We start from the raw sequence: 12,076 nt of genomic DNA on the forward strand, positions 1-12,076 counted from the left end.
GGATGACCGAGACACAGTCTTTCAGAAACAATCACTCTTTACTCTGGATGGACCGGTACACCTACTTTCCCCTACATCTGCTAGTCCACCTCTTCAAGAGATCCTGTAACCTACTCAGCTATGCTAGAGCCCATAATAGCTTGTGGCTGCACACGGAAGTTTCTAGCATGAATAATCTTATGATCCCTTTGAGCCTGGGTGGCGGACCTTATACATACAGGCAACACTGGGTTCTCCAGGTGCCTCAATCCACCCAGATGTGAGTTTTAGTTGCCACCTTAAGTTGAACCATTAATAAACATCTCACATCTGTCATGAATATCTCTCAAACCCAATCCACGTCTACGAGCATAGCATGACAATATAATAGCAACGTAGAAGTAACTCCCAAGGGTTTGATAATAAAACAGGTAATAGGTACTACCTCAACTACTTCCCAGATACCCACAATTTAATTAGATCCTAATCATGCAATGTGTTTGAGGAATAGATCTAATGCAATAAAAACTGGGTATGAACGGGGTATGATCAAAGTGTTACTTGCCTGCAATGTTGATGAAGATGATTCGCACTCAAAACTCTTGATAGATCTACTCGTCACACTCCGGTCAATCTATCGTAAGCAAGCAATGGTAACCACACATAAGCAATCACTCAATAGATCAGAAAGAACGAGGAAAACAATTCGGAAAACTTCAAAACCAAGCAAATAACTCTTGCAGCATAAAACAATTTCTAACAGTACCAAAATTATGTGAATTTGGCCTTATCAGAAAGTTTAAGTCAAGAGCTTCGATTTGCAAAAAGAATCAACTCAAACGGAGTTACGGAACTTAAGTTATGAACAAAAGAAGTTTGAATACAAATCTGTTTGAATTCAAATTTTAAAACTTTCAAAAACATGTTTAAGTTGTTTTACTGGATAGAGGAGATCATAACGAAGAAGTGGGCGTTGGTTTTGTTGGATTTGGACAAACGAGTAAAAAGTAGTGATCGTTTGAAAATCAGGGACTAATTTGTAAATAAAATAACTGCAACTAAGTCCCTGGCGTAAATAAATAGAAAACGAAAAGACTAATTAATGAACGCTCGTTTATAAGACCTAAACAGTGGACGTTCGTTGTTTAATAAAACCCTAAAAAACAGATCTAGTCTAGTTTTTTTTTTTGAAAAACCGAACAAAAGAAAAACCGAGAAAACCGGGCGGCGGTTTATACCGGTTCGCGGTGGTCCGGGTCGGCGGTGGCGGGGTTCGCCGGCGTCGGAGAAGGGCGGCGGCGGCTCGGGTGGCCCGCGGCGTGGGCGGAGTGGACGGGGAGGGGCGGCGCTGAGCGGCGGACCCGATGGCGGTGGTGGCGGCGGTCGACGGCGACGAGGGCGGCGGCGGTGAGATCCGGCGAGTGCGGGGTGCGGCGGCGGACGAGAAGAGAGGGGCGGGGCGGCGGTCTCGCCTTATAAAGGCCAGGGGAGGGGCGCGGCTTGGAGGAGGGGCAAGGGGAGACCGGAGGCGGCACGGCGCGGTGGCGGCGCTCGGGAGGCGTGCGGGCGGCGAACTCCTCCCGGAGTCGGAGGCGGCGGTGCGGGCGCGTGGGCCGGCTGGGCCGTGGCCTGGCTGGCTGGCTGGGCCGGCCCGGTCGGTCTAGAATTTTTTTTTAAACAAACGGAGAAAGAAATAATAAAGACAAAAATGAAAATATTATATAGGCATATAATATAGCAAAAATTTTAGAAAAAGATTTCCTACAACGTGAACATTTTTGTAGAGTCAGATAAAATCCACACAAATTTTAATAAATCAAACAGTGCTGCTGCCTTAATAAAATCCAATAAAAATCATTTTAAAAATACTGAAATGATTTCAAATTTACTTTTCTCCAATTTTCTGATGTAGGGAATCATGTTACCCTATTTTCTGTATATTTTATTTTTGGAGAAAAATAATTTTAATAAAACTCAAATAACTCCAATATTGAAAAATAATTTCAATGGGACTTTGAATAAATCCTTTGAAACTCCCAACTCATATTTCATATGTTTTGAAGAAGTCATTTTATCTTCGCTCGTGAAAATCATTGAGTTGCATAAAGTTTCAGAATTGGAAATATATTTTCAAATGAAATTCAAATATTTTCAACACCCCCTTTCATTTAAATAAATGGAAGAAGTCATGTCATCTTCTCTCGAGGGTTTTGTGATGAAAAGAATTTGAATTCATGGAGATCATAAAAGCAAAATGAAAGTTTGGGAAAGTCCTTTTATTCCCTCTCATTTAACTTTCAAAAGATTTCGAATTCCACTCACTTTCAGTCAATCAATCAAACAATCAACCCAATCTATCTGTTTATTATAACAATCCAAAATTTAAAATTTTGGGATGTTACAATATAGTATGTGATTTGCTTGTAAACATCCAAGTCCTCTACGTCAACTCTGACTGCGGTCAGGTATCGATCAGCACTTTATGTGATTCGCATGTCAGCATCTATTAGCTAGGCAATCTGACTACGGGTCAATCAACAAATAAACCAGGGTATCAACGGTACACTCTTCCTGTCCGATTTTTCTTTTGCTTGCATTTGGCCTTTTGTCTTACGCAGGCAAACACTAGAAATGATTTACTACTACTATATATAGTCGTATTACAGAATGCTAATAGATGGCTGGGTGGCTGCATGTACAGTATCCAACTTACGGTCGTGGCCATACTGAATTAACTAGTTAAATCAGGTTAGCCAGCAGATAATGTATGTGATTTGCACGTAAACATCTACAGTACTAGTTTTTATATTCAAACTCTAACTCGGTATTAAGCATTGGATGCCATTACTAACACTACACTGTTCCTGTCGAATATTTACTCGACTCACACAATTCATGAATTCAATTGGGGTCATAAGCAGAGATATTGTCTGTCATTTCCTTGTAAATATCTAGTTCTATGTGAACTCTTGACTCTTGTCAACAATGAATCAGGGTACCAACAATACCATTCAGGTGATTGGCCAGCACCGCAATTTGGAGCATAAATGTATGAATGAATGTTTCTCTGCACAAATATAGCAAGAAGAGAATTATGCCACTGTCTGCAAAGGCAGTAAAAATAAGCAGTTCGATCCAAACAATATCATTCTTAAATTAGTTCTGAATTCCTCACATTTTTGTAGTGGGCAAATTATATGTCAAACTGAAAGCTAGTGGGTTATTATAAGACTGAAATGAATTAGCTGCAGCGTCAGATATTCTTGCACTTTGACATAGTATCTAAGTTTATCAAAATCTAAGGAAAATTCAGCTACTAGCAAAACAACAATAGTAACATAGTAAACCATGAAATTTATGCAAGCAGTGGCCTGCACAGGCAGTGTGCTGAAAACTAGTGCCATCCAACATGTTGAAATGGAATTTAATTATTACGGGAGTTGTAAACATAGATGCATAGTATGCCATTAGATGGTAAGGTGAGCTACATTCTGAAGTTTCAATGCTAGAGGAAGGAAAACAAAGGCATCACATGGTTTAAGTTACAAAATCCATACCGGGGATCAGTGCCAGATAATGATATATGAACCCATCCTACTGGCTTCAAAAGGTCCACCGTTTTAATTTCCTGGAAGCATGGTAAATATAGTGGCCCATTATTTCAGATCAAAGACAATATTATCACTGTAAATTTGATTTTTCAAGGATCGGTTCAGTGTTCACTGGACAAGCAGGCGCAATGCAGAGGAATTGCAGAAAGAGACCAAGTTTCCCAATCAATATTTCAATAAGGTAATCCTATGATACGTCACAATATGATGTTGACAATAAGGTAGTGTAATCCATAACTATAACAATGAAAACATGCAGCAGCCCCCAGGTCTAGAAACCCGAATGCACAGACCAGGCCACCAGTTTGGTACAAGATGAAGACCAGGGGTAGAAATCAGAACTGAAAGGGCCAGACATCAAATGCCATCCTCAAGCAACAACATTTGCTAAGTCCTCTGACCATCGAGCACAGATCAGAAGCCCCTGAACATTGTTGAAACGACGATGTATCGCGGTGGAGGGAGTTACCACCTTGAGATTGTGGAAGCCGTCGCCGGCCCGGATGGAGATCTTGCTGGGCGTGTAGCTCTCGTCCAGCTTGAAATCCACGTACAGCACAACAAGCTGAAGCCCCCAATCCAGCAACAGATTAAGTTAGAAGAGAAAAAGGATCAAACGCCATTTAGACAAAAATGTAACGGAAGCAGCAACTACTCATGGTGCTCACCTGCAGCTGCACCTTCTTCTGGAACTGGATGTTGACTAGGTGCGGCTGCGCGCCGTCCGACCTGACAAAAATAAAATCCACCACCGACGGCGGCTCGGCTCAGCCCGTGATTCCGCGAGACAGAAAGAGGAGAGATTTCGACGGGGGGAGACGACGAGGACGGGTAGGGCACTGACTGCCAGTAGGTGTCGAGGCTGTCGTCGCGGAGGGAGGCGACGCCGTTGCGGGGCTTGCAGGAGCTGACGCTCCAGGCCTCTCGATGTGGTGTGAGTGGTTGGGAGTAGGAGGGTATCATCTTCTCGATGCGGATGTTGCCTTCGGAGTTGGCGAAGAGCACGGCGAGTATCATCTTCCTTCTCCCTCCTCTCCGGCCGATCTACTTACCACCTCGGCGCGCGATCCCCTCCGATCTCTCTCTCTCTCTCTGCCGCGTGCGCGTGCGCGTGGGGTGTGGTGTGAGGGAGGGGGAAGGGGGCTCGCCATGGTCTGGAGGGAGAGGAAGAGGCGGGCGGCCGGGGCTTCCCGATCTAGATCGAAGTGGAGGGAGGTGGGTGGGTGTGTCAGGAGGAAGGGGAGGGGAGAGAACGTGACTAGAGGGAGGGGATAAGGGGTGATAGCAATGGCGCACTGGTAGGGGTGCGCCATACGTATAGATAGCAATGGCGCATCTTTTACCGGTGCGCCATTACTAGTTAAAACTAGTAATGACGCACGGTGGAAAAGTGCGCCATTAGTAGTTTTTGCAAAAAAGGGAATAAAAAATATAATCGAAAAAACAACATTAGTGGCGCACTTTCCAGCAGGTGCGCCATTACTAGTTACAACTAGTAATGGCGCACTGTGTCTGGATGCGCCATTAGTATGTTTGGACAGGCGCACTAGTTAAATTTTTTTTTTGATACTAATGGCGCACCCTGGGCCAGGTGCGCCATTAGTAGTTTCAACTCTAATGGCGTATCAGAAGGTGGTGCGCTATTAATATATACTAATGGCGCACCGCTTGTCTGGTGCGCCATTAGTGTCAATCCCATCTATAGCCCTTTTTCTAGTAGTGCATAACGGTCCACTCTAACGGTGTTGCCATGCCATCACTTTCTGTGGGCCCTATTTGTCAGTTTTCGTATCAAAACATGGTCGACTGTTGTTTTAGTGTTTTCGGCATCATAGGCTGTCAGGGAACCCTGTCGACATGACCATAGCAAATTACTACTGTAGTTTGTACGGATCCACACGAGTAACCAGCGCGAGTGAAAATATGCAGATGGAAACACAATCTTGGATCAATGCAATTGAATCTGTAGCTCGTACCCTCTTTCAAGATGCTTGCCCCTTCATACTGCTAGCTCTTGGTATCTGTGTGCGCATGGAGGCACAGCAATTGCATACTTATTGTTCAATTTTTTCTCTAAAAAAGAAAAAGGATTCTAGGTTGTGAAGCAAAACTAAAGGGATGTGGATAAAGGGAGGGATGATAGAAAGAAGGAAGAGGAAATAAATAAGATATAGGATTCCACTATGTATGGTCTATGAATTATATCATAAAAGGCAATGTGATAAAGCATCAATATAATAAAAATAATAGAGAATTAAAAATTATAACTTGAAACAAGAACTACAAATTTAAAGCAATAATAAAGAGCCGCCCGGGTTAATAAAACTAAGAAAATTAACTCGGAAAGAAATTTTTTGGAAGCTGAACTCGAAGGTCCCACCAAGGATAGACCCGCATATTGAAACGCTTTTGCAAGGTGGATATCATTACATCAACATTACATAATAGATGGGGATACATACAAAAGGCATACAATGCCACAAGAATACATCAACACATCATACATAAGATCAACATCCGACTACGGATGAAACACAAACAGAAGCTCAAATGACATCCACCCTGCTAGCCCAGGCTGCCGACCTGGAACCTATCCCCTGATCGAAGAAGAAGCAGAAGAAGAACTCCAAAACAAGCAACATCGCTCTCGCGTCATGATCATCGCAATACCTGTACCTGCAACTGTTGTTGTAGTAATCTGTGAGCCACGAGGACTCAGCAATCCCATTACCATGGGTATCAAGACTAGCAAAGCTTAATGGGTGAGGAAAGGATAGTGGTGAGGTTGCAGCAGCGACTAAGCAAGTATGGTGGCTAACATACGCAAACAAGAGCGAGAAGAGGAGCAACGGAACGGTCGTCAACTAGTAATGATCAAGAAGTGATCCTGAACTCCTACTTACGTCAAACATAACCCAGAAACTGTGTTCACTTCCCGGACTCCGCCGAGAAGAGACCATCACGGTTATACACGCGGTTGATGCATTTTAGTTAAGTCAAGTGTCAAGTTCTCTACAACCGGACATTAACAAATTCCCATCTGCCACATAACCGCGGGCACGGCTTTCGAAAGATAATACCCTGCAGGGGTGTCCCAACTTAGCCCATTATAAGCTCTCATGGTCAACGAAGGATATTCCTTCTCCCGGGAAGACCCGATCAGTCTCGGAATCCCGGTTTACAAGACATTTCGACAATGGTAAAACAAGACCAGCAAGACCGCCCGATGTGCCGACAATCCCGATAGGAGCTGCACATATCTCGTTCTCAGGGCAACACCGGATGAGACTAGCTACGAGTAAAACCAGCCCTCAAGTTTCCCCGAGGTGGCCCCGCAGGCAGCTCGTTTCAGACCAGCACTTAGAGAAGCACTGGTCGGGGGGGGGGGGGGGGCTAAAATAAAGATGACCCTCGGGAGCGCGATTCCCAAGGGAAAAGAAATAGGTGGTAGGCAAATGGTAAAACCAAGGTTGGGCCTTGCTGGAAGAGTTTTGTTCAAAGCAAACTGTCAAGGGGGTCCCATAAATCACCCAACCGTGTAAGGAACGCAAAATCCGGGAACATAATACCGATATGACGGAAACTAGGTTGGCAAGAGTGGAACAAAACACCAGGCATAAGGCCGAGCCTTCCACCCTTTACCAAGTATATAGATGCATTAATTAAATAAGAGATATTGAGATATCCCAACAAAAACATGATCCAACATGGAGCAATCTTCATCTTCACCTGCAACTAGCAACGCTATAAGAGGGGCTGAGCAAAGCAGTAACATAGACAAGCAACGGTTTGCTAGGAAGGGTGAAAAGGTTAGAGGCTGACATGGCAATTTGGGAGGCTTGAAGAGCAAGTGATAGGTAGCGCAGCATAGCGATAGAACGAAGCAACTAGCATAGCAATGATAGTAGTGAGATCCAGGGTAACGGTCATCTTGCCTGAAATCCCGCAAGGAAGAAGAACGAGTCCATAAAAAAGACAAACGGACGTAGTCGAACGAATCCTCACAACTCCGGAACGAAACCGAAGCTAACGAGAGAAGCAAACCGGAAAGAAACAAACAACATGGTAAACAACCAACACATAAGCATGGCATGATGCGCAATCAAGTATGATGCATGTCCGGTTTAATGAGTCATGACATGGCAAAGTGCAACAAACAATACTACAAATTAAGTGGAGTTCAATATGCAACGAGTTGCATATTGACGAAACACCACATGCATTTATTTAGTTTGCTCTCGTTTATGTACCCAACAATATTAAATGTTATTAAACATGGCAAGGGGTGAAGCATAATAAAACTACCTATCTAGGCAAGTTAAATGAGGCCGGAAACAACAAACAACAATTCCGGAAAATCCCCATATGTCATTTAGCAATTTGATGCAAACAACAATTTTAAACATTTTAAATGTTGTTATCATGATGCGGATGACATATGCAAGTTTTATGCAGTTTTTATGAAAATGTTGACATGAGCATGTTATGAAGCATTTGGTCAGCATGGCGGGACGAAAAAAGGTGCCACGGCGGTGAAACGGAAATGGTGCCACGGCAACATTCCGGTCCGGGTAACTCGATTGAGATACCGATGCAAAAGAGAAGTGTGCGGATGTGTGGAACACGCAAGAGATGGGGAGTGATCCCGGATTCCGGGTTCCCACGGGACGGCGGCATGGCGAACGAGGAGGAACATGCAAAGACAACTCGGGCACGGAGCAAACTAGGGTGCATCTCATACAACACATGCATTTGTCCACGGGCATCGTCTCGAGGTTATACCTTCGAAGCGTGCATTCGGGGCGGAACACGTTCGACGAAGGAAGTAGTGGTACACGGGCCGTAGTAGAAGTAGTCGTTCTCGCGACGGTAGTAGAAGTAGTGGTACATCTCATAGTGGAACTTGGTGCATCCACGGTATTCGGGCGTAGTGGTACTCATTCCATAGACGAACTTGACGGGACATGGTTGTCGTGGTACTTGACGTTATCCGGGACGGTCTTGGTGTATCCGTGCATAGAGGTACTGGCAGTTTTGTGTAGTCGATCTTGTCGGCCTTGACGATCCAAAACGAAGCAACACCAGGGCCTCGGGTGGCAACAACAAGGAGGCAATGGAACAACGGGCTGAGGAAGATGCGGCGCTGGGCTGGGCCTTGGCGTGCTAAGGCTGCTGGTAGTCTGAGCGAGCGACGCAGAGGTGGGCTCGAAGCGAAGCAGGGGCGGCGGCGTGGAGCTTGACGGCGGGGACTTGAAGCGGGCGAGGAGGCAGGGGCTCGGCGACTCACGCGATGCAGGGGAGCTTGGCGCAAGGCTTCAGTCGCCTGTCTCCCTTGCAGACGAGGGCGAGGCAGAGGTCGGGCAAGGAGGAGCTCGGGCGGCTCAGCGGCGCGGCTGACTTCGAGCGCAGGGAAGGAGCACCTGGCGCGGGCTGCGGGGACCAGCGCGCACGGGCGCTCGTGCAGAGAAGGCAGGGGACTCCGGGCTCCTGGTGGAGCTCGTCGTCAGCGGCGATCGCAGGCCGGCGCGGTGGGATCGAGAGGCACGGGAGGAGGCCTCCACGCATTGGGGACGAGGCAGAGGAGGAAGGGTCACGCGCAGGGGGAAGGTCGAGGCCGGCGGCGCAACAGCAAGAGAGGAAGGCAACGCGAGGAAGAAGGAGGGGATCGAGAGGAGGGGGGATCGAGCAGGTGCCGAAGACACCTATGCAGGTGACGCAACCGAGCTCAAGCGGGAGTTCGACTAGGACCGGTTCATCTCCATAGCGTTTAGTGTCAGCACTTTCAGATGGCAAACTTGATAGTACCAAACTGCCAATCGTCTCTTTTTGATACTAGCTAGCAGGTCAATGGAAGACTTCAATTTTGCTAGAGCACAATGGAGCAGTTAGCTAGGAAGTACTATAATGAATCTGAAAAAGACAAGTTATAAAGCATGCATCTAAAGCTTTGTATATCCAGGGAAGCAACTCAGAAATGATCGAGATGCGGAGGGCATTTACATAACAAGCGACCTTTGTAAGAGGAGCTTCGTTGAGAAGGCCTGCCTTGGGTCTCCTAGTGACATTCGTATCAGCAGTGTACCCAGTGTAGCTGCCCGTGTGGCTAGTGTCTCCTCGGAGTCTCTCAAGAATGAACTAGCACTAGCTGATCGTTGGGAGATGATCGCAGGTGTATGGGTCTGTATTTCTTCTACCTTCAGTTCGCGTGTGTTATTTGCCAGCACAAAATGCTTTGCTACATCGCGCGTAGCGTAATTGTGATTATGGGTTCCACGCAAAGCAGCAGAGTGCTCCCTTCAATTCTCTGATCCAATTGATGAACATGCATGACTCACAACAGAGCAAACTGCAGGCTTCAGAGGACCTGCTACGGTTCACCTTAAGCGCAGCTACGTGGCCCGTGAAATCCAATGGATATATACTTGTGGTGATCGACAGGGGATGTGCTTAGTTGATCTCCACCGTGATTCGCCCACCTCATGGCTGAAATTGACAGCAAGTTTGTCCTCGTTCATCAAGATGAAGCTGGGTCGTCTGTAGAATGGGGCGTCAGTCATCATAAGGGTGACCATTTTTCGAGGAGATGATACAAGAAACCTGTTGATCTTCGACGAAATCGTCATGTACATGGGACCATGAGTAAATACCTACGTCCTAGTCAGGGTATGCTGTGACTTGTGACACTCCGTTTGGTGGTGCATGCATATGCATTCATTCCTGTACTTGGCGTAGCCGATATTGGAGTCTGAGGTTTGAGAATCAGAAAAGAGTTTCAGACTTAGTTGGAGTGCCCGTGAAGAGGGTCCTTTGAAAAACAACTTGCAACCGTGCATGTAAATATCATTCTTTTTCGACTTTACTGAAAAGGTAGCACTCATTTGGATTTTCGACATACTGAAAACTTGGAGATGCACGGGTACATAAACGATTTGATAGACATTGAGAGCTCTGAAGCGAGTGCATTTGGCTTCGGAGTCTGCAATGTTATTCATCAGAACTCCTTAGCGCATTTGCCTCACAGTACAGCTGGTTTGTTTTAGGCGGCAAGACATACCACATGAGAGAGTTCCTTTGAAATCCGACCATTAGCAATGTGTCATGTTGATGTTGTGTGTGCCTAGGATGGTCATATCAGCCCTTGGGATTGCTCCACCAGTTATAAATACCCCCCTACATCAACAATAGCGGGTTGGCTGCTCCGTGAAATTTAGACAGATTGTCTGAGCAACCCATTTTTACCTCACAGATCTTAGAGGATGCTGGTAAGGAAAAACCCAAAGCCTAAAACTGCTAAGTGATTAAGCATCACTGAGGAATTTGATTGAAGCTGAACTTAACCTATAACTCTTGTGGATTGTACATTCACTAGACAGATAGGTGTTTGTTCTGAGTGACCAAGAGTAAATGTGGACGCCCTGAAAAACAAGTCTGCCAAGGCCTTGGAGATCTGTCATGAGTGATTGGGCGCAGTCTGAGCCCCGAAGAACAAGCCTGTGGAAGGCCTTCGAGATCTGTCTTTTGAGTTGAAGCTCAGTCCCTCCAACCGGACGCGGAGTTGTACCAAAAACTTGAACTGGGTGAGCAAATCAGTGTGTTCACTAAGCCTTCGGATTCTATGTCCTCGCACTCAATTTACATTAGCTTGTACCATGTATTGCAAAGAACTTGTTCCCTCTATGTTTCCTACTGCGAAGACTTTGATGTAACCCTTTCTATTTTGCTGCATGTGCTATGTTTAGTTTGCCGTCGTTGTGTTCATCCTATCATGTTTATGCTTCTGTCTTTGACATGCTAGATCACATTTATGCTAAGTACTTTGCTGTTTGTGTACTTTCTCTTCACTACGGCAATCTCTGTTTGTTGTCCTAGTTTATCTTTGGTTAGTTCATTTTATCCGAAGTATTTTTGAAAATCTCCCATTCACCCCCTCCGGTCGATATTTGCCCTCAAGATTGCAATTTTCAAGCTCCGGCGAGCGACATACAATCGAACGAAGAAGATGATCAACATGATTTTAGATGTAATTTTATTTTCTGTTAGTCATTTTGTGTTTTGTTGCCTTTTCACTGTACTATGTATTGTTTATTTGTTTTCCATAATAATCTTCAAATATAAGATGCCCTTGGTGTCTTTAAACAATTAGCTGTTGTCAAAGTAAGAAAAGTTAAAAGTACATTTTTTTAAATCTCCTTTCATTATAGAAAAATATTTAATTTTTTTCAAAGTATTCACGAATGTAAAAATATATTTTTGAGCTAAAACAAAATGTTTTGAATTTCAAAAAATATTCATGAATTTAAAATTGTTTCTGAATCTAAAGATAATGTTCATGGATTTGAAAAAAAATTCTGAAATATAAAAAAGTTCATTAATTTAATAATGGAGAAAACGATCTAAATAATAGCCTCCTCCATCAACTTGATTGTGTTGGTTGGAAATTCCAGAATTTCAAAAAATGATCACGAATTTAAGGAAGAAGACAGTCA

At 44.8% G+C, this 12,076-nt stretch overlaps 1 protein-coding gene across 1 annotated transcript; it reads right to left on the reverse strand.

Moving 5' to 3' along the window:
- Nucleotides 1-2,943: 2,943 nt before the first annotated feature.
- Nucleotides 2,944-4,607, reverse strand: LOC109777498 (anaphase-promoting complex subunit 10-like). The gene is made up of 5 exons (XM_073506553.1): nt 4,435-4,607; nt 4,259-4,319; nt 4,063-4,155; nt 3,537-3,607; nt 2,944-3,046 (listed from the first exon to the last, which is right to left on the reverse strand). The coding sequence occupies exons 1-5, from the start codon at nt 4,605-4,607 to the stop codon at nt 2,959-2,961; spliced, it is 486 nt and encodes a 161-aa protein (XP_073362654.1). The 3' UTR covers nt 2,944-2,958.
- Nucleotides 4,608-12,076: the final 7,469 nt, after the last annotated feature.

The sequence above is a fragment of the Aegilops tauschii genome, chromosome 1 (genome assembly GCF_002575655.3).
Source record: "Aegilops tauschii subsp. strangulata cultivar AL8/78 chromosome 1, Aet v6.0, whole genome shotgun sequence".
Lineage (NCBI taxonomy): Eukaryota > Viridiplantae > Streptophyta > Magnoliopsida > Poales > Poaceae > Aegilops > Aegilops tauschii.

Excerpts from the sequence above, each read along its gene's own strand:
- LOC109777498 (XM_073506553.1), bottom strand. The coding sequence starts at position 4,607 with ATGATACTCGCCGTGCTCTTCGCCAACTCCGAAGGCAACATCCGCATC. Across the intron at positions 4,320-4,434 it reads AGCCTCGACACCTACTGGCA|GTCGGACGGCGCGCAGCCGC; the intron begins GTCAGTGCCCTA and ends TATTTTTGTCAG. Across the intron at positions 4,156-4,258 it reads AGAAGAAGGTGCAGCTGCAG|CTTGTTGTGCTGTACGTGGA; the intron begins GTGAGCACCATG and ends TGGGGGCTTCAG.